This window comes from Brassica rapa, chromosome A03, assembly GCF_000309985.2.
Source record: "Brassica rapa cultivar Chiifu-401-42 chromosome A03, CAAS_Brap_v3.01, whole genome shotgun sequence".
Classification (NCBI taxonomy): Eukaryota; Viridiplantae; Streptophyta; class Magnoliopsida; order Brassicales; family Brassicaceae; genus Brassica; species Brassica rapa.
In genome coordinates, this window is record NC_024797.2 from 5,298,075 (window position 1) to 5,320,009 (window position 21,935).

General features: G+C 33.5%; 3 protein-coding genes and 1 long non-coding RNA gene across 4 annotated transcripts; 2 read left to right on the top strand and 2 right to left on the bottom strand.

Moving 5' to 3' along the window:
* Window positions 1-34: 34 nt before the first annotated feature.
* Window positions 35-6,495, top strand: LOC103856746 (bifunctional dethiobiotin synthetase/7,8-diamino-pelargonic acid aminotransferase, mitochondrial). Its single transcript, XM_009133871.3, has 14 exons — window positions 35-2,680; window positions 3,302-3,472; window positions 3,555-3,816; window positions 3,899-3,979; window positions 4,075-4,195; window positions 4,270-4,418; window positions 4,532-4,626; window positions 4,898-5,010; window positions 5,099-5,245; window positions 5,374-5,507; window positions 5,595-5,726; window positions 5,809-5,943; window positions 6,006-6,118; window positions 6,216-6,495. The coding sequence occupies exons 1-14, from the start codon at window positions 2,004-2,006 to the stop codon at window positions 6,388-6,390; spliced, it is 2,505 nt and encodes an 834-aa protein (XP_009132119.2). The 5' UTR covers window positions 35-2,003; the 3' UTR covers window positions 6,391-6,495.
* Window positions 6,496-6,798: 303 nt separating this feature from the next.
* On the top strand, window positions 6,799-9,673 carry LOC103856747 (putative xyloglucan endotransglucosylase/hydrolase protein 13). The gene is made up of 2 exons (XM_033288687.1): window positions 6,799-7,597; window positions 7,880-9,673. Exons 1-2 carry the CDS (start codon window positions 6,900-6,902, stop codon window positions 8,268-8,270), a joined length of 1,089 nt encoding a protein of 362 aa, XP_033144578.1. The 5' UTR covers window positions 6,799-6,899; the 3' UTR covers window positions 8,271-9,673.
* A 1,589-nt stretch (window positions 9,674-11,262) lies between these two features.
* On the bottom strand, window positions 11,263-12,081 carry LOC103856748 (zinc finger protein 2). Its single transcript, XM_009133873.3, has one exon. The coding sequence runs from the start codon at window positions 12,012-12,014 to the stop codon at window positions 11,427-11,429; it is 588 nt and encodes a 195-aa protein (XP_009132121.1). The 5' UTR covers window positions 12,015-12,081; the 3' UTR covers window positions 11,263-11,426.
* A 2,913-nt stretch (window positions 12,082-14,994) lies between these two features.
* Window positions 14,995-20,546, bottom strand: LOC117132987. The gene is made up of 2 exons (XR_004456784.1): window positions 20,474-20,546; window positions 14,995-18,603 (listed from the first exon to the last, which is right to left on the bottom strand). It is a non-coding gene; the product is annotated as an uncharacterized LOC117132987 (long non-coding RNA).
* Between the last annotated feature and the right edge of the window lie 1,389 nt (window positions 20,547-21,935).

Genomic DNA, 21,935 nt, shown 5'->3' on the forward strand with positions numbered 1-21,935 from the left:
AAGCCATTCTTAAAATTTAGAAGATACATACATTTTAGTGTAAACTTTAATTTTTCTTTACCATTTAAAGTCCAAAATCCAGATATAGCACTTTAAAATATGAGAAACAAAATAAATGTTCCTATTCATGTTTTTGATTAATGATTATGTACTATATTGCTTTGACGATCGAAGTGACATACTGGCTGACATAATGGAACGTAGTTATTTGCCACATCACCTTATTTAGAGTTCTTCTTTATTAACTTGTCACATGCATTTTTCTATTATTGATGGTTACGTTTATCAAAGATGGTTACGTTTTTGGCAGTGAAATTACCAGATGAGGGATCTTGGCAGTGCAAATATAATATACGTCTTGCTAGGTGGAATCATCCAGGGATTGGTTTATCATGCAGTGATTCATGACACGGAAAGCGTTGTGGTAGACATTTAAAACGTAAACGTTTCAACATATCAATTTGTTAATTATAAACGTAATCATATTCTCTATTGGATATCCGCGTTTGGATTCTACAAAAGGAGAATTGTTGAAAAATTATTATACGTTTTAAGATGCGAATAATTATTTTAAACATTCCTACCAGGTGATACACACAATAAGCACAGATGTAAACAAGACTATGGCTCCAGCCCATTAATCTAATTAGTTTGTGCTCATCACACGCCAACGTCAGTTTCTAGCTCCACTCACTTCTGACTCTAAAGCCCTACTATCTCTGTTCAGTTCAGTTTCCCACCGATAGTAATTCCCGTAGCCACCGTCTCAGGCATTTCCGCCACCACATTAGGTTACACCCTATACCTACTTGGTGTAAGATATCACTTCTCGGCATAACCAGTTTCATGAAAGTTGATAAATGGATCATTTCATCATTTGCCATCCGGTAACCACATGATCGTGGCAATTAGCCACTTCGGTAATGAGGGGCGGTGATCTTCAACTTGCCCGTACAAACATTTGGGACTTGGTTATCTGATCTTATACTACAAGAAATATCTATTATTTTGACTTTTTAATATATGGATCTTCATCTTCCAAACTACGTTCATCAAAGATGACTAAGTTTAAGAGGCGGGACCAGGTCCGTAGGGACTATGACAATGCAAATATTTCGATGTTTGTCTCGCCCGCAACAACTATTTACCACAAATCCAAGATAAAGCTTCCAAGTGTAATCTCATGACAATAGTCTATGTAATATATAGTTTTAAGCAAATATAGTTTCTTATATATAAGTGTGTGTACATGAGAAAATAATGCCTTCGGTCCAAAAAAAAATGACATGAGAAAATACAACTAAAAACCAAAGTTGCCGTAAAGCAACTTTCTTCTCAGTCCAGAATCTTCTTTTAAAACGTAAAAATGAATAATCATATTTTCTCTAGTTGTGTTTGCATTTTTACAGTAAAAATCATTAAAATTTGAAAAAAAAATGTAGTACAATTTTAGAATATGCATAATTGTTTTTTAATTTTCTTGATTAAGTGATAAACAGAAATAACAAAACTATATATCCAACCTTTTGATAACTCATGAACCAAAGTAGAAAAAAAAAATCAAACAAAAATTGAAACAAAAAAAATCAAAATTTGAAAATAAAATGAACTAATCAAAATTTATTAAAAGCTGATATATACATATAAAACTGAAATATATTAGAAATAGATTAATTACTGTTTTTGTATATGATATTTTGTCAAAATCAAACTAAACTATAACTGGATTTCAGATACAATTCTGTAGAACCCAGAATCCTCCTAGCTAAAAAAAGGAGAAAAGAATCCAGAATCCTCAAATAGAACCAAGTTATGATGGATCTGTTTTCAAAATCCAGAAATTCTAAAAAAAAAGAAGTCAAACCGAACCAAACCAAACCAAACCCAGCCTAACCTAACCGACTTATCATCCCTAGCTTGGATCCCGCTAGACATAGTTGAATAACCCAACGACAATTTTTTTCTCAGTCACTTCTCTTTCCTCTCTCCGTCTCCCACTCACAATGTTACGGGTAACAGCCACTCTCCTCCGCCACCGCCACCGTCTCCGTCACCACATCAGGCTCAACTCCACCTCTCCATCTCCTCCACCACATTACCATCTCCCTCTCAACCACCCTACCTACTTAATCTGGTCCTCCAACACTTCCCTCGGCAAAACCCTCGTCTCCACCGGCATCTCCGCCTCCTTCCTCCTCCAACCTCCACCCCCCGCCTCCCACTCCACAAAACTCTTCTACCTAAAACCATTACAAACCGGCTTCCCTTCCGATTCCGACTCTCGCTTCGTCTTCTCCAAACTCGCTTCCCTCTCCCTCCGTCTCCGCGTTCCTCTCTCCGTCTCCAACTCCGTCCTCCGCTCTTCACTCCCCCGCAGCGGAACCAGAGAGAATATTGGAATGCGCGATTTGAACTTCTTGGAGGAGAAGGTAGTCACCACGGCCGCGGCGGAGCTATCTTGCAAGACGCTGTTTGCTTGGGAGGCGGCTATCTCCCCGCATTTAGCGGCGGAGAGGGAAAACGCGCCGGTGGAAGACTCCGTCGTGTTGAAGATGGTGGAGCAGTGTTTGAGGGAGGAGATGGAGTGTGGAAGTGAAACTAATCTTCTATGTTTGGTGGAGACTGCCGGTGGAGTGGCGAGTCCAGGCCCATCGGGTTCTCTTCAGTGCGACCTCTACAGGTAACAGTTGTTCCCTATGTTCAAGAAATTGCTAGGAAGTATGTAGTTTGGTTTTTTATGTGCGGTTAAGAAATGGTTAGGCGGTAATTAAACAAATTATAGAAGATTAATCCTGAGCTGGCATCTAGGCACAGTCTAGAGACTACCAATTTTTAGAAAAATCATTTAGTTTAGGTCTAATTTTGCCGACTAGGCCTAGCCTATACCGATTTTTAGAATACTGGTTATTCCCAAATTCAAGTGGTTAATCCCAAATTCAAAAATTTGTTAGAGCATCTCCAACTCCACTGCAAAATTTACTGTAAAATGGAGTGGATTATGCTGTTGTGAACAAACATATATGTAGTAATGCGTTTTTTGTTTTTTCACAACTGCATAATCCACTCTATTTTGCAGCAGTGAGGTTGGAGATGCTCTTAGACAGTAATTAAACAATTTATAGAAGATTAATCCCTGAGCTTCTGTCTAGACCAATTTTCAGAAAAATCATTTTCAGTTATAACCGATTTAGCAGCCCGCCTTATTACAACATTGGTTTCTCCTTTGAGATTATAGGCAACACATAGGAGATAAATTTGGTTATATATCTTACTCATGTTAGTTTTGTTTTCCTTTATTTAGGCCTTTTAGATTACCTGGAGTTCTCGTCGGAGACGGTAGGCTCGGTGGTATCTCCGGGACCATTGCAGCTTACGAAAGTCTAAAACTTCGAGGATACGACGTTGCTGCTGTTGTCTTTGAGGATCATGGCCTTGTTAATGAAGTTCCATTAACGTCATATCTGAGGAACAAGTAATTTTTTTCAGTGTTCTTTATCAGTGTTTATATGCTTTTGATTCCTAGTCTCATAGTTGTTCTTGTTTGAATACTATAGAGTCCCTGTGCTTGTGCTTCCGCCTGTTCCTAAAGACCCGTCAGATGATCTTATCGACTGGTTTGTGGAATCCGATGGTGTGTTTAAGGCTTTGAAAGAGGTTATGGTATCAGCTTATGTGGAGAGAGTGGAGAGATTAAACGGCATGGCGAAGCAGGCGGGAGAGGTTTTCTGGTGGCCGTTTACTCAGCATAAACTTGTGCCTGAAGAAACTGTGACGGTTATTGACTCTCGCTGTGGTGAAAACTTTTCAGTATACAAGGTTTGTATGCAAAGATCCTTTTTTTAACACGTCCCACTTTTTTTTAGCTCATCTAGAACTTTGCCACTTTCGTCATTTTCAGGGTTCTGGTAACGATTCTATTACCCAGCAGTTTGATGCTTGTGCTAGCTGGTGGACACAGGGGCCAGATCCTGCTTTCCAGGTCATCTGTGCCTATTGTTTTGTATCTTAATGCTTATCTTTCGTTTTGGTGAATCTTCTGAAGTTTATTTTGAAATTTTCTTTAGGCGGTTTCAGGCTGAGCTTGCTAGAGAAATGGGTTACACTGCTGCTAGGTTCGGGCATGTTATGTTCCCTGAGAATGTATATGAACCCGCCTTGAAATGTGCTGAGCTCTTATTAGATGGAGTTGGAAAAGGTTTCTTCTTTCACATTGTTTCTATTTTTTTTTTCAAGCATTGGTGGGAGAGCTAATTAGTTTTATGCATGTAGGCTGGGCTTCTCGAATATACTTCTCGGATAATGGATCCACAGCAATAGAAATTGCCTTGAAGATGGCGTTTCGTAAGTTTTGTGTTGATCACGAGACCCTATTGGAATTTTCTGAGGGTAGAGATGAGGAAAAGCATATTGTGGTTAAGGTAAAATTATCTTGCTGGTGCTCAATGATACTTAGACGCTTTAATGTTGTATCTGTTAGTGTAAGTTATACTTAAACAGTGTGTACTTACTGAACTGTGTGTTGTATTTTTAGGTCCTAGCTCTTAGGGGGTCTTACCATGGGGATACTTTAGGAGCAATGGAAGCACAAGCACCATCACCTTATACAGGCTTCCTCCAACAGCCGTGGTACGGAGTTTTTTCTTTTTCGCTTTTTATGATTCTTAATTTAAAAAAATTCTATAGAATTTTGCAAACAAAATTCATCTTAATTCTTGGATCATCTGCATCTCATACACCAATGTGAGAGGTCTCTAACTTGCATGTATGTGTAACTGTAAAGTAACCAGCTTACCAGCCCATTGTATTGCTTAGATAGAAATATCATCCCTGAAGGATGAATATTCACATCGTCTTGCTTTCCTTTGATTAGTTTTGGCATCTATCTTTGTATTTGTAGGTATACTGGAAGAGGCCTGTTTCTGGATCCTCCTACTGTTTTTCTCTCCAATGGAGCTTGGAATCTCTCCCTCCCTGAAAGTTTTTCTGAAATCACCCCAGAAGAATATGGAAGTAAATATCATCATTTCCTCTCCTCTCTCTGTTATCCTCCTTTACATATATTTTAGCTGTGTGATTTAGTACTCCCATACTCTTACAGCCTTCAGCACTCGTGATGAGATTTTCGACAAGAGTAGAGACACATCAATGCTTGCAACAATCTATTCGACCTATGTATCAAAACAGCTACAAGAGTATTCTGGAATTACACAATCCGCCCATGTTGGAGCACTGATAATAGAACCAGGTATGACTATGATAGTATATCCATAAGTATGAGTATGACTTCAGATATTCAGTAAGGCTTAGCATCTTGCTATCTAAATTGCTAGATTCAAACTACTATTTTATTAAGGTGGCTGATTGTATCTGCAGTGATCCATGGTGCTGGGGGAATGCACATGGTTGATCCTCTCTTCCAACGAGTTCTGGTCAACGAGTGCAGGAACAGAAAAATTCCAGTCATTTTCGATGAAGTGTTCACAGGTTTCTGGCGTCTTGGAGTAGAGGTAGTAGTAACCTGTTACTTTAATTTTTTGTCATCTTGTGTTATATATTTTCATTCTGCTAACAAAGTTACAATGATATTACCAAAGACTACTGCCGAACTTCTCGGTTGCAAACCGGACATAGCTTGCTTCGCCAAACTGATGACTGGTGGAATGATTCCTTTGGCTGTCACTCTTGCCACAGATGCTGTGTTTGATTCATTTTCTGGAGACTCAAAGGTAAGAAAAGTAGAAGAACCACCTTCATGCTTTTTTCTTCTTCTTCCGCTTGAAGATATCTAATGCTCTTTATTGGTTGTAGCTTGAAGCACTGCTTCATGGTCACTCATACTCAGCTCATGCTATGGGATGCTCAACAGCCGCCAAAGCCATCGAATGGTTTAAAGATCCAGAGACTAACCATAACATCATTCCACAAGAAGGAATCTTAAGAGAGGTACTAAGACAAAATATAAACAACTTTAAATGGGTTTCAACTATACACGTGTTTTTGTGCAGCTGTGGGATGAAGAACTGGTGCAACAAATATCATGTCACTCTGCGGTTCAAAGGGTGGTTGTATTAGGAACCCTTTTCGCTCTAGAACTTAAAGTAGATGCTTCCAACTCCGGGTAAAGATCTACTGAATCTCTTTTAAAAAGCATTGTCTTGAAGAACCAGACTTTTGGTATCTCATATGGTTTGTGTTTTGCTCTGCGTGTGTTTTAGGTATGCTTCGTTGTACGCAAAGTCTCTTTTACAGATGCTCAGGGAAGATGGAATCTTCATGCGGCCTCTAGGAAACGTTGTATACCTCATGTGTGGCCCTTGCACGTCTCCTGAAATTTGCCGGGAGTTGCTGTCTAAGCTCTACAAAAGGCTTGGAGAATTTAATAGGGCATAGTACTCCACATTGTTTTGTCGTATCAAATGCAGTTTTTTTTTTACTATGATTGAATTGAGGTATAACCACCTGAAAATGAATATGATTGAATTTTGTTATGCAAAACATGGGAGAGACTCGAAGAATAAATCACGTAGTCATCTTACATAATATATGTGGCTGACATGTCCGTCCTAAATTTCAAAAAAAAAATGACAAAAAAAACAACCGGTGCATTTTACCAAAAAAGTGAAAAAAAAACATATATTTCGAGTTGTTGCTTAATTAATTGTACACATTAACTAAATATGGTACTGATCTGTTAAAAAAACATTATTTATTCCAAATTTATTATATGAACCAAACTTACAAATTCGAGCCAAAATGCATGAACCAAAAAGAAAGAAAAGAAGATTAAATATAGCAAAAATATAAGGTGGACGACTAATGTATGTTTATAAGCCGACATAACTCAATTCATATAATGACAATTAAAAATCGTCAGTGTAAGACTAGCTACCACGTCGATAATGGGACTCCACGAACCTCTATTGCACTCATTTTCAAATTTTCTTTCCCTATATAAACACAAAGCTCCAATCATATTCAAACCATCAGAAAACATTTTCTTTTCAACAACGACCACAGAGAAAAGAAACATGGCGGCTTTTGCGACCAAACAGTCTATGCTGTTGTTGTCGTTGTCTCTTCTGCTCTTGATAGGCGTATCCACCGGAAGTTTCTACGACAACTTCGATATCACATGGGGTAATGGCCGTGCCAACATATTTGAGTCAGGACAACTCTTGACTTGCACTCTCGACAAGATCTCCGGTTCAGGTTTCCAGTCCAAGAAAGAGTATCTATTCGGAAAGATCGATATGAAGATGAAACTTGTCGCTGGAAACTCAGCCGGAACAGTCACTGCTTACTATACTACGTACGTAAAAATCAACATATATCTCCTTTTTACGTTTAAATTTTGTGGCATTGGCTGTATGATTTTGAATCTGACGTTAAGAATGTTTTCACAGCTTTCCTCTAAAGGCGAGACATGGGATGAGATCGACTTCGAGTTCTTGGGTAATGTTACTGGACAGCCCTATGTTCTCCATACAAATGTGTTCACAGGAGGTAAAGGTAACCGTGAAATGCAGTTCTATCTCTGGTTCGATCCAACGGCGGATTTCCACACTTACACCGTCCTTTGGAACCCTCTCAACATCATGTAAGTATAATTTGGTTCAACCACCTGATCCATGAAGCACCGCGCTTATAAAATATGATGACTATTCTCCATATTAAAACCAACATTTTACTTCACATTAAAGCAAATTTGTTTCCAATCCATCTAACTTATAAAAAATCTTTTTGTTTTTTGTAACACTAATAAAAATTCTATTCAGACTTATTTTTTACTCAATCCATTGGATTTATCAAAAATATTCTAACTAAAGGTTTTTGTAATGGTTTTTGATTTGGGGTTTCGTTTTTCTTGGAATCTCAAAAGCTTTCTAGTGGACGGTATCCCAATCAGGGTGTTCAAGAACAATGAGGCTCACGATGTGGCTTACCCGAAGAGCCAGCCGATGAAGATCTACTCAAGTCTATGGGAAGCTGATGATTGGGCAACTCAGGGTGGTCGAGTCAAGACTGATTGGACTAACGCTCCATTCAGCGCTTCTTACAGGAGTTTCAATGATGTGGACTGCTGTAGCAGGACTTCAGTATGGAATTGGGTTACGTGCAATGCGAATAGCAACTCGTGGATGTGGACAACACTTAACTCCAATCAGCTTGGACAGATGAAGTGGGTACAAGATGACTACATGATCTATAACTATTGTAATGATTTGAAGAGGTTCCCTCAAGGTCTACCCACGGAATGCAACCTCGGCTGATATATCTTGTTAACGGGAAAATTCAAGAACTTGGTGCAGTTTCTTTCTTTTTAATTTAACTTCATGATTCTTTTATTTGATTTGGTTATTCTTTTCAGTTTCTAAGATTTGCTTCCCATATTGAGTAATTGTCTAATTTTTGGGTCATCAACTCATCATCTGTTATAATTTGATTACACTGTTGATTTTTCATATCTTAAAACATTAATAATATTTGATTCAACCCTAGCTAGAGCAAGTGGGCTTTTTGACACATAAATAAGCCCATAATCAAACTTAAACCTGGATTAACTACGTCACTTGATAATTCAACTACATGTATAAAATCCTTTTAAACTCACATGCATAACATATATAATTCTGACGTCTGATTGATCGTAAATCAGAACATAATCATTGTAGTTGAACTAGTCTAACTCATATCCCATGCATCTGTCTCGCTCTTATAATATATGTTGAAAAACTATCATGGTATATCTTATAAAAAAGACTTAGATTGATACGACACTTTTGGATCCGCATATTAATTCATTACGTCTAAAACTCTTACTCGGTATTTATAGAACAAGCAAAACAAAACGAAGATCGATAAAAATGAGATGATAACAAAGCGAGTTCCACTAGAAAAAGCTTGTTGTTCTCTTGTAAATGATGGACAAGATTGGTAACTAATAAAGTTTAGAAGGTTGCATTCGTGTTTGGACGATAACACTCATCTCTTAAACATCTCTTCAATCACATGTCAACAAAAGCTATCAAGATTCAATGTATCGATTTAGACGTGAAAGAGATGATTAGTATTTTAACAATGAAACGGTTTGAAACTATTTTATTTGTTGACCCTGCAAAAAGGTTATTATAAATTATAAGAAATGGAAGACGATAACTTCAAATTATAACCCAAATCGGGAAATAAAATCTATGTTTTTTGTTACTCGGTCTTAGATTTCTTTCCAGTAAAAAGATTGAACTCCGGAAAATTCACTGTCCACAGATTTGTAAACCCATGATTAATCGGAGGTTTCAAAAAAATTGTATACATGATAGTACCAAACTTATTCGTAAAACAAGTTGAATTATGTTTCCAACACTTAGTATACGTGCTTCACAATAAATTTTGCTTTTAGACAAAACAATATGGTTTTTAGACTTTACATACAAATAAAGATGAGACTTAATAGTTTTTTTTACTAAGCTATTACAAGAAACCTAATAGTTACAACAATAGTGTTAAATTATGCAACTGAAACATCTTCTAATTAGTTGTTTTTCCGTTTCCAGTTATTAGATGTTCTAAACTTTTCATTCATATTATCATGAAACTTTAACAATAACCATCTTAACCTTGTTTCTTAAATGTTATTTAAATTCTATCTTTAATTAATGTAGAGTAAATTAATAAAAGGGAACAATATCTATATCTATACATATAAAATAAAAATAAATTATTTTTAAAACAATAGAATTCTGAAACGACTAAGAATCGAAAACGGAGTTCGCTTTTTCATTTTCTTTGTGATTTTTTTTTTCTTGTGTTCAAATTAACATCACTTTTAGGGTCATGAAGAAGGGAAACATTATCTTCACGAAGTGATCATCGTGACTTGCTCAATTCAGACATTGCATTATTGAATCTAAAAGTCATATTTTTAATTCCGTGCATTCTCTCATCTAATTAATACACGCCACCAGATATACCTTCGGTCGGGTCAATTTTATTTTGTTCAAGTCCATATATCAAGTCAAAATAATAACCGGCTAGACCAATCAAAATTAAATTAGATAGCCACATATATGTTTATGCAATGTACCAGCATAAGAAGGCATTTTAATATTTGCACCTTATATATGTAATGAACTTTCGATGTATTTTTTTAGCTATATTCAAGGTTATAAAAAACGATTTTTCTAACATGTTTTATTCATTTCAATTTGGCACTGCAAACTATGGTGTTGCCTGGTGCCGGCTGTCATATGCTTAAAAACAAGAAGCAACTGCGTGATGAGTAATAAGGGACCAAGTACAAGTAATAGCTTTTCAAAACTATATTTCCGTATTAGGAGGCTGATAGCTTTTACAATTCAACAAATAACGATACACCAACAACCTTTTTTCGTGATAAGTCCTCTCTTAATTAATTTACTTTTAGAACGGTACAATTTGTAGCAAGATGTTATAAGTTGGCCAAAATTAGTGAAAAAAATTGTAATATAATTATAATAAACCGAATAAGCAGCTAGTTGAAAACATTGTCATGTGGCATTTGATTTATCGACTTTGGTTATTTTATTTTTGTATGGTGTGTATTTAACAAAACCTTTGATTTGTGATAGTAAAAAGTAAAAGTATACCATGCATCTCATTTTTTTATTTTTTTATCAGTAGTTATAACTGTAATTCTAGTCTCTTGGTTAGTCAAAATTACTCTTTCCAATTCCGCATCAAAATTTTGAATTATAGTATAGATAACATATAAATTTTGTACATGAAGTTTCTATTCAATAATTAGATATATCAAACTTGTCAGAAAGTCCAAACATGGTGACAATGCTGATCATCTAGCAAATGTACATTTAGGAGAAAATGTCATGAAAACCTCGGATATTCATTAAAATACTAGTGAGAAAAAGGTAAAAACAAAACTTATGACTTGATGACGTACTCAAGAGAGGAATATATAATTATTAGTATAAATATAAATACGGAAATATACGTATAGGTATGTTTTTGTTGATGTCATGTGTGGATAAATATAAGTATATATATACGTATATAGAAATTTACTTAACTAAGTATAGTTTCGCAGCAGATGTCTCCTTGTCGGGGCACACTGATATATTGATCAATAATGTATGATATATAAGCGACACTCATCCATTTTATAATCCAAGTAATATATGGGCTCATACTATGCATAATTAAAATAACCGTTCCTGCATTTTTACTTGTTTTAAAAAGCTTTTTAGTTCGAAAATCAATAACACAGAAATATAGGTACCGTCTTTCAAAACAAGAGTTTGATTTAAATTGAGGACTATAGTTACAACGTGAGCTCGATTTAACATAAGAAAAATGACTAATAAGAAATAGACTTATCGAAAAGCAATTAATTAAAGGATTAACATTGATACGATTATACGACTAGAAGATTATTTTTAAAGCCTTAACGACAAGTCAAGGTGACTCATCTCTTGATCCTGATCGATACCACTCTCCGGCACACGACGGCCTGAGAAGTCCCTGGGGCCACCGCTTTCGACAAATCCTTCATAGCCACGGCCGTAGAGCTCAAACCGGCCGGAGAATGGATAAGGCTGATCGACATCAACAGTAGTTGAGGATCTAAAGAGTTCACGACTCTTCTTGGCTAAGGTTCTCTCTAGCTTATGAGCGTTTTGATGGCCACCTAGAGCCTGAGAGCTGTAAAATTTTCTTTGACAATAGTTACAAGAGAAGACCCTAGGCTGCTCCAAACATGATGATGAGTTTGTGGAAGATGAGGACGAGGAAGACATAGAAGAAGGGTCAAGGACAAGTTCCAGGTTTAGTTGATGGTTCTTGTAACTTGGTAGGCTTAGACGTAGGGATGTGTTTGGCTGAAAGTCCATACCTAAACGTTTAGTGAGAGAGAAGAGAGAGGTTAGAGAAATAATTAAGAGGAGAGAAGTGTGTTTGAAGGTTTTGGGCTTGAGGGGCCTTATATATAAGGTGTAAAGGTGCGTATAGGTTTCCTCAAAACTCATGTTGGGTGCAACTTCGACTGTAAATTATGGGGAGAGAGAGAGAGAGAGAGATTATAGAGATGAGACATGGAAGCTGGAAGAATCAGTGGGGATCCGAGTGTTGTCGCCTCCATTAATGGCACCCTTTGAACCCTTTGTCGGTCCATCTAATATTATTTTCCTTCAGAGAATTATATTTTACTCAATACATGTATTATTATATTTAATGGTATCGTTTCAGAGTGTTGAACACCTTAAAAATTATATCCCATGTGGTAATTGTTTAGACCAGACATAGAAGATATCAGTTTTAGTTTGAGTGTTGTAGGTTTTATGCCTTTTCTATTTGAAATTTATTTACACCATATCTTTGCGTAAATTACCTAGGGTATGTGCAAAATCCTTAGAATTTTCTATTCATACCAAAACTATACCAAAGTTTTCTAAGCATAACCAAGAAATCTGTTTATGTTCAAATTTAATTCATACCAAAAATAACATGAGATAAAGATGATCACATAATTAGAAATTCTATTTATATGACTTTGCTAAGCAACCTTTAAGATGATGTCACGTTCAAAAATCAAAATGAAGTATGTAACTATGCATGTGATTGTAATAATTGTTTTTTTTTATCTAAAGCCATTTGATTCTGAGAAAACGAACTCACTCAAATTAATTCTATTTTACTTTGTAAGTTTGTGAATGCATGCATCAAGTTTCAGAAATTTATATAGATTATATCATTAATTTGTATATTCTGAGAAAATGAACTCACTCAAATTAATTCTATTGTACTTTGTAAGTTTATGAATGCATGCATCAAGTTTCCGAAATTTATAGGGTGAACGATCTATTTCCCCACGAGAACTATCGTATAACATCAGATCCCCACCAAACTATGACCTAGTGCTAAAATTCCATGAATTTAAAGTTGTAACCTTATTTCTCTCCAAATTATAAGTTGTAAATTAATTTCTTCCCAAACCGATAGTTCAAAACTTAATTGTCTATAGACCATAGTTTTAATCGGTTAACCGACCAATTAAACCAAAGAAATCTCAAACTAATTTTTTATTTTTAAAGAAAAACTGATTCACACATAAAAAAAAAAGTGATTCCTAGAACTTTTTATTAGACAAATAATTTTTGGCAATTTTAATTCAATTTTCTGATGAATCAGTTTAAAAAAAAATTAAAATAAGGTTTTCTTGGATTTAATTAGTTTAAAATTGGTGGGTTAATAGTAAACCGATTAAAACTATGGTCTATGGACAATTAAGTTCCGAACTATATATTTGGGGAGAAATCAATTTACAACTTATAATTTGGAGAGAAATAAGTTGACAACCTTAAATTCATGGAGTTTTAACACGAGGTCATAGTTTGGTGGAAATCTGATGCTATATGATAGTTTTTGTGGGGAAATAGATCGTTCACCCAAATTTATATCATTAACTTGTATTAAGGGTTACATTTTAAAAAAAAAGATAATGTAGTTCATAAATTTGTATTTAAGGGTTACATTTTTCAATCTCCAAATATTAAGACGTATAATTGGTCAATAAAACATAAAATGGATTTAGTCAAAAAAAAAACATAAAATGGAACTAAGAGAAAAGTTAAACGTAAAAAGGTATACACAAATGTGAATAGGATTTCAATCAAAACAGCTATTAGGTTCATTAATTTATGACAAAAGAAAGACTTAAGATCAAAGCTCTCTTATCAAATTTCCAGTAATGGCAATGAACACTTGCCGTGATAAAGGTTTTGACTCGGCTTAAACATGTAAGATGATGTTAACCCCCAATAAATTAAAATCATCGCTCACCGTACGATCAATATATCCACCCAACGGTTCACAAGGAGTTCGTACCAGATAAGATGTGGACTGCACCACAGTGAACCCACTTTCGATATATCACGTTTTGCCTTGCGTGAGTTTATAAGCGTATAAGTCATTTCAGTTTGAATTGTTTCAAAAGAATTCAATTAATTTTAATTACTTAAGATCAATGAGGACACACATCGGTGTCATGTGTACATATGTTTCATTAAGACTTTTGTCGTTTAAAGATTGAAAGAGATTACGTTTTCGTACTAATCTCTCATGCTTGTTTCGCTTTCTTTAATTAAGTTCTTTTGGGTCCGATCGGTTTTTAAATTTATGGTACTTTCTAACCAGCCAAGTAAAACTGATTGATCAATTATTTATTTCTAGCAGCTAATAACTAGAAAAATCTTAAACCAAAAAACAATTATAAAATCAGTATAAGTTTTAGAGTTGTAGACAATTTATACTTTTATAAAACTAAATTCCTTTGGTAAAAAAAAGCTTACCAATATAATTTATCGGTATAATTTATTTTTGAATGGTGTGAATAAACACAGATTAAACTCGAAAAGATCCAAAAAAACTTAGATACATATATTGAGGCATTGTGATTTAAATCATTTTCTCATATGTACTTAGTTATTTTGTACCAGTAGTTTATGATAGGTCATGGTAAAATATAAACCGAACCAGAGTGAAATATAATACCCCTACTGTTTTTTTTTGTGGGGGGGGGGGGGGGGGGGGGGGGGGGGAGTGGTGGTGGGGTTGTCATGGAAACTGAATGCATTTTATGTGATTGATTATGAGGAGACGTGTAAGATGAAGCGACCAAAATAAAGTTAAAAAGGATGGTTGGACTATGTTGTTGTCCACCTCAAATCTATTTGTCCTACGATGGGACGACATTAATACTTCATGTGACAAATGACGATTAGTCTACAATACAAGTATGTACTTTATATATACCTTACTATGTATTGGATAAAACGCAGACGGATAATTATAAGATAGATTGCGTCCATTATGACGCTTTATCATAAGAATGTTATAATTATATTGATGGGTTTTTGCAAAGTTGCCATCAAGAATTAAAATTTTGTGAAATTTCTCAATTTTGTGATTAGTTTCTGTGAATTATATCTGGCTGTTAACTCTTTCAAAAAAAATAAATTATGGAAGTGATTGGAATGGTTGGTAGATCTGTGTTTTTTTTGCTGTAGAATTTAAGTCGTATAGATTTATTTTGTAAATTTTTTCGATGTAAAAGTTTTTTTCTGTAAATATTTTTAAGAAAAGCAAAACTTGATTGGTTAATATACATGATTTTTGATTAAATTTTGGATGTCTAAAATATCTACATCCACCACCAGTCACTTCCTTTTTTCCCAAAAAAACCATAATTGATTGATGATGAATTACATAATTTCCTATTGTTTCGGTGTTCGTTTTCTAAACTAGTGACCAAAATTCCATCTTTGTAACTGCATCTCTATAAATAATAAAGGTATTATCTTAATTGCCAATATAATTGGTTAATTTTTTTTTTAAAACGTCTGAACTTAATTAAAAAACGTATGAATTCAATTAAGAGAAACATGAAATGCTCTGTTGTCTTAAACACTAACACTATATATTGGTTAATTTTTTTAAAAACCACCAGAAAAATATCAAAATATCAAAAACCATAAACACCAACACTATGATATTTTTAAAAAATACCAAAATAGAGAAACATGAAACCTTCGTTGTCTTAAAAATTAGATCCCTTACATGTATTGGGGAGAGTATATGTTGAACCCAGTATATCATTTGTTAAATATATATATATATATATATATGATTAAATAATTATAGCAAAGTTGCTCTCAGGATGGCACATGGGAAGTGAATGCCTGAATGGGACTGAATTATAAAGCTAAAAAATATTCATCAAGTTGATTCGTTTATGTAAATTCGCCGTACGACTTCAACCAATAGCAACAATGACACACATAACGCTCCCATAATGTCCACTTACCCAAGGAAAACTTACCTATAGAGTATAGACTGAAGCAAAAATAAATAATAAAAACTAAAGATCAGATCTGATCACTATAAAATTAATAAATTCATAATCGTTTTTTCTTAGAAAGAAGAATAAGGGAATGATTAGAACAAGATTAGACCATGATTGTGGGATTATAATCTAAACAATCGGCTAAGTTTGCGCTGAGCATTTTGTCTCTTTATTACAGACACAACACAACAAGATTTGTTTCGCATGATTTGTTATGTTCATGTTAATTTTAAATGTTAATCCGATATATATATATACTCTAATCAGTCAAAGCATATAGAATTTGTACTTTGTAACAAATATTTGGTCAGCGATTTGTAGAAATATGTTATCAGTATTATGTACATCTATTGAAAGAACTTAGACGGGAATGGTTGCGAACATGTTTTTCCTTTGTCCACTTCTAATAACAATATCTTACTTTAATATGAAATCCAAATTTTATCTCAAATTCATGTGTTCGTGAATGGCACGCTATTGCAATTGTATAATGAATAGTAAAATATAGATATTGGATAATAGTATAACTATTATTACTTAGTACATAGTTACTTTATGATGGAAATATTAAAATTAACTATATTCAATATATATGTGAAAAGAGTTCATACCACTGTACATGCTTGCACTCCACATATCAATTCAACAGTATTAAAGATGATATAATTATGATACATACATGTTGATAGAGTGATTTGAAATAATAAGTTTGTGTTCTGAAAATATTTATTATTCATTCATAAACATACATATGTAAGATGCATACTTTTCTTTTATTGTCAACAGGTTACAGGGTTCAGACATTTTATAGTTGAAGAGTTGAGCTACGTTATATAAGTTTTTAAGATAATATAAAAGGTATAGGAAAATAGAGAATATCACTTTACATTATCAAGTTGTATGATATAAAACCTCCAAGTCTTATCAGGTTTTATATTATAAAGCATAAATAGAGAATATCTCTTTACATTATCAAGGAGAGATAGTTAAGCACATAGTATTAATGAAGTTCCTTTCAATATCACCGATGTAAGTGTCGGTAGCCACTATGTCTTGAGGAAGCTAGCTGCACAATCTGTAATTTACCACTAGTAGAAACAGAAAAACAATGTCTTGCACAACCGCATTGTCTTGCCTCCAGATTCTATCCACCGGCTTATAGACAAAGAGGTGCGCAATACTATCACTGCAGACGAGAGAGGAAGCCCTTCCTAAGTCTCACGTCCAAGTGGATGCGTTGATCAACCTATTATCACTATGTTTTTTATTCTTTTTTTGCCATGGTGTAACATGCTCTAGATTCTACTTTCTGTAAATCTCTTTTCATATCTATGATATTTAACTTTTAGCAACAAAAAAAAAGAGAGTTGGTAGCCTCTCTGTAGCGAAGGTCAATGATATGATCACATACCAATTTGTCTATTATGTGGAGATGAAAAAAAGGAGGTAGTTTCCTCGATGGTGCCGTCTCCCATTCTATTATATCCACACATGATAAATCATTGTTTGGAACGTTAGTTGAGTATAAACCGAGTCAGGGACACAGAACTCAGTTGTGGTTGATGATCCTAATTTTGTCTGACCAAATATTAAGGTATATCCAGTTACAAAAAAAACAAAAAAAATATGAAGGTATATTGAATGCTAAAATATTGTTTTAATAAGCACTCATCAATTACTCAATGAAATCACTTTCAGAAATTGTAAAATAAAAATGAAAAACTATATGATGAATGTTAGTGAATAATATAAACATGTAAAATCACCATTCCAAAGTGTGATTATATGTGCCAAATAACAATTCCTGTATCGTTATTGGTAGGTCCATGACCTAGAATCTCAACTTAGAAATTTAATCGAGAGAGACAAAGAATTTCGCGATGGACCACGTAAAAGACAACACAGTTAAGAAAAGAGAACTGTATCTTATGGTGCAAGTCACTATGCAAGCTTCAATCGTTGTAAACTTTCAACTCGTTAGTGGATAAAATTATAAACAACAAAATTCATGTTCTTATATATATATATATATATATATATATATATATATATCTGTATATATTCTTAACCATAGAGGAGGATACTATGCATAATGTAATCTCAGTTCATCATTTTATTGCGCTCTTATCCGAATCTCCATGTCACTTTCTTTTAGCGTCTTATCCTACCTTGATTACATATCCATCCACTAAGAGTTAACATATCCTTAAACAATCGAAAATAGCGACAGATTAGTGATATGAATTGTTTGGCTATGAAACAATGCTAAACTATAATGGTTTTGGACCTTTTGTGTACATTTTCCAACGGGTCTATTTTGTTTTCGATTCGGTTTGGTTTGGAAATTGATTATTTCATTTTTTTTATTTTATAGTGAAAAATATATCCAAATCATGCCAAAACTCAAACCGAACTAATTAAATTTTGAATCAAATTAATTGAAATTAACCCACTTTTTTTTTAACGCTGATATATTATGATCTTACAATTATGATATGAGAAAGATTACATAGACGATTCGACAACCGACAATACTACATGTCTTATGAAGACATACGCCTAACTGCATCACATGAACCGTCTTATGAAGATCCACGCCATACCAGATTTACTTGCACCATGTTGAAGATCCCTTGTAAGTCTTTCTTACGTAATCTGCATAATTGTTTGATAAATTGCTCTCTCCGGAACTTGAAACATGGATTTTCTGTAATCTGCAAATAAATTGCATAATCTAGGATTTGAACCCCAGACCTGAGTGTAGAAACCTTTAAACCTTAACCATTAGGCTACGGTGCTTCCACAAATTAACCCACTTAGATTTTGTATAATCATTTGTAGTTTTCCTAAGGGAAAATTGGAAAAATGAGACACTTTGAACTTTTGTTTGTCACAATAAGACTTCACATACTTTTGGCAATTTTGGACATGTTTTACCCTTTTTTAATGAGAAAAATAGTAAATTGAATTTTAAAAATGTAAAAAAATATGATAAGTGTTGGAAACATAAGTATGACAATATATATGTTTAAACTTTTTTTAAAAAAAATTGGAATCATATTTTATTTTCTCTTCTAGGTACAGTTAGAAAACTCATTTTGGTAATCTACCTAGTTTATATGTCCGATTCTAAGTTTTAAACATAGATATATCTAGGGTATATACTGTAAACTAACATTTCTTGTATAATCTAGCACAAATAGAATTGATTACGTTATAATCAAGAAAGATGTCTTCGGTCTACCTACAGTTTGATAACGATATATAGCCACAACTCAATGATATAGGTCGGTTATATTATGTTACATAACTTGTTCTGTCTTTTACCTTATATGACGCCTTAAAGCAGAATATGTTTCTCGCCTACTATATTTTGTTCTGCGTAGGTAGTATACATATTCTAGGTAAATCCGGAAAATATGGAAACTTCCATATTCAGTTGAAGATGTTTCCTGAATCTAAACTAAATATATCATAAATCTCTCAAAGAATATTTTATTTAATATCTTTAATAAATTTAGTCTAAACCAAAAATATGGAAGTTCCATTTTTTTTTAAATATCTTTACTAAATACCGATTAATCGGGGATTAATTTTAAACACTGTTTTTCAATTTTCAGAAAATTGTTTATATTGCATAGTGATTTGTATAGAGAACATCATTTATTGAAGCGGCCTAGTGGGAATTGGGTAGGTTTATGTTGCCCGGTTGTCAGGTTCGATCCCCAAGAAGTGCATTTTGCTCTTTTTAGTGTTTATTTTCATTAATGGCATAACCGTAAATAAGTCATCATCTTCCTCGACTGTTTTTAGGGTTACAGAGATATTTTTACAGAGCCGCCATGCTTTCTTTGATTAATTTCGTCCATTATTTTTGCATTTTTTTGTTGGGTATGGTTTAAATTTGTAGATTTAGCATGTATCTTCCAGTTTCAAGGTTTTAAAACTTAAAAACGTGAAATAATTTTGGTGACTCCGATTTAATGGCCGCCTTTAACAAAGGATCTAATCAAGAACAAAAGAAAATCACCCATCAAATCAAATACGAAATAAAATCGAAGATGCTATAAACCATCTTCACATGACACAATGCGAAATCAAAGAGGCTAAGAAGGATATCAAGTAAAGATGGAGACAATAATCTGAGAAGATAAAGAAGAAGATGAGAACAGAAACCTCATAAAAGTATTTGTGAAAAAATGTCGTGCCTTAAATTGTGGAAGAAGAAAAAATGAAACAGACACAATTACGTAACTTTTAATGCTTTTGATTTTTCTTTCCATCCCTAATGTAAAAACAATTATAAATAAATCTAATTAATAAACATTCTATATTTTAATTAAATTAAAATTTCAATAATCTAAGGGTATAATCGTATTAACATTAATTAAAATCTTAATAAGACAAAAAACTTAGACAAAATCTTATTGTGACAAATCAAAGTTCAAAGTGTCCTATATTTCCAATTTTCCCTTTTCCTAAAAGCCACGCCATGTATTGTATATAGTAACTAAAACAGATTTAGAAAGTTACTGAATCTACATTAGTTGGAATTGGAACTATATCAATGATTATAATATCAACCTTCAAAAATGTAGCTTTGGGAATTCTTTTGTGCATGACAAAATGCTGCCAAAGAAGCATTAAAAAAAGGCCTGAAGCACATAGGCAAAATTTAGAACCTAAGAAGAAGAATAAACATGTGATTTACATATAGTATTAAGGAAAACAAGTGACCATAAAATTCAAGATTCATGCAATAAAATAGTCAAAAAGATGTTGCAAGTTTTCCTGCATATGATAAGTTTAACTGAATAGATGATTAGATGGGATTATCAAAGAAAGTAAGGAGAATAAAAAGAAGAGGACATGGCTGATAAAAAGACCAGAAGAGAACACAATCAAAGTGTATATGCATTTCTGTTAACATTGTTAAACAAAAGTGGCAGACAAAAGAGTGAAACAAAGTTGACTATTCGAATCTCCAAGCGTGAACATGAAACTGATGTCTTGTCAGTTGTCATTTATTCCATACGCTGAAGATGTTATTGGTTTACATATTGATTAATTTAGAAATTCAGGTAGTATTTATAAATTCAAATAAAATATGCAGGTTTTTAAATTTTTTCGGATTAGTATTTACAAATTTGGAAGTTTATCCTCGGATTTGATTCTTTGTATTTTTTAACAAAAAAATCCAAAAAAATCCAAAAAAATTCATTCAAATCCATTATAAAATCAAAGTTATTAGTAAATCCATGTGATTGAATAACATTTGATTTGATATAATATTTATGAATCATTAAACCAATAACACATGATCTTAATACAAATTTAAAAATCATAAAACCAGTAACACTACATTTAGTTGGATTTTCAAATCCATTAAAATACAACAACCAATAACCATTGTTTTGTTTCTTTTTGTTGTTGTTATGAGAGGTTAAAATCGTTAGCTTTTAATATTTTGAATTAGTCATTAACAATATACTGTATGTGAATGTCGTATTGTAAATCATAGTAGAAAGTAAAGGGCCGTACGTATCCAGCAAAGCAAAACAGAAACAATTATCTCAAGTCGTGTCATTTTCTTACACCTTTTTCAATTACTTTATACAACGGTATCATGTACAGTATGCTACACGCACAACAGTGGTATAAATCCTCAAATTTACGTTTTTTGAAAAAAAAACATTAATAGCTGAGTTTTAAAAAAATACACAATTTTGGTTTTTTTAAGCGTCTTTGAATCTCTTGTTAAGGATGGGGTTCCTTAGTGATAATGGGCTTTTTAGTTAACAAACGGCTCACGATCTCTTGCCTTCACTAAAAACATTTTTGCAACAAATAAAAATACAAACGCCTCATTTCTAGGCGTTGAATCAATTAAAATCGGTAAGAGTTCCATGCAGGGGGCTTAAGCAAATAAATGTATGAATGATTTGTAACGAGTAACCATTAGATTAATGAAGCTTTAAAAATGAGAAAGCAAAACAGGAAAAAAATATGTTATAAACTATATAATATGCTCGAAAACATACTGTTT

Excerpts from the sequence above, each read along its gene's own strand:
- LOC103856746 (XM_009133871.3), top strand. The coding sequence starts at position 2,004 with ATGTTACGGGTAACAGCCACTCTCCTCCGCCACCGCCACCGTCTCCGT. Across the intron at positions 5,011-5,098 it reads CACCCCAGAAGAATATGGAA|CCTTCAGCACTCGTGATGAG; the intron begins GTAAATATCATC and ends ATACTCTTACAG. Across the intron at positions 5,944-6,005 it reads AAGAAGGAATCTTAAGAGAG|CTGTGGGATGAAGAACTGGT; the intron begins GTACTAAGACAA and ends GTTTTTGTGCAG.
- LOC103856747 (XM_033288687.1), top strand. The coding sequence starts at position 6,900 with ATGGGACTCCACGAACCTCTATTGCACTCATTTTCAAATTTTCTTTCC. Across the intron at positions 7,598-7,879 it reads TGGAACCCTCTCAACATCAT|CTTTCTAGTGGACGGTATCC; the intron begins GTAAGTATAATT and ends GAATCTCAAAAG.
- LOC103856748 (XM_009133873.3), bottom strand. The coding sequence starts at position 12,014 with ATGAGTTTTGAGGAAACCTATACGCACCTTTACACCTTATATATAAGG.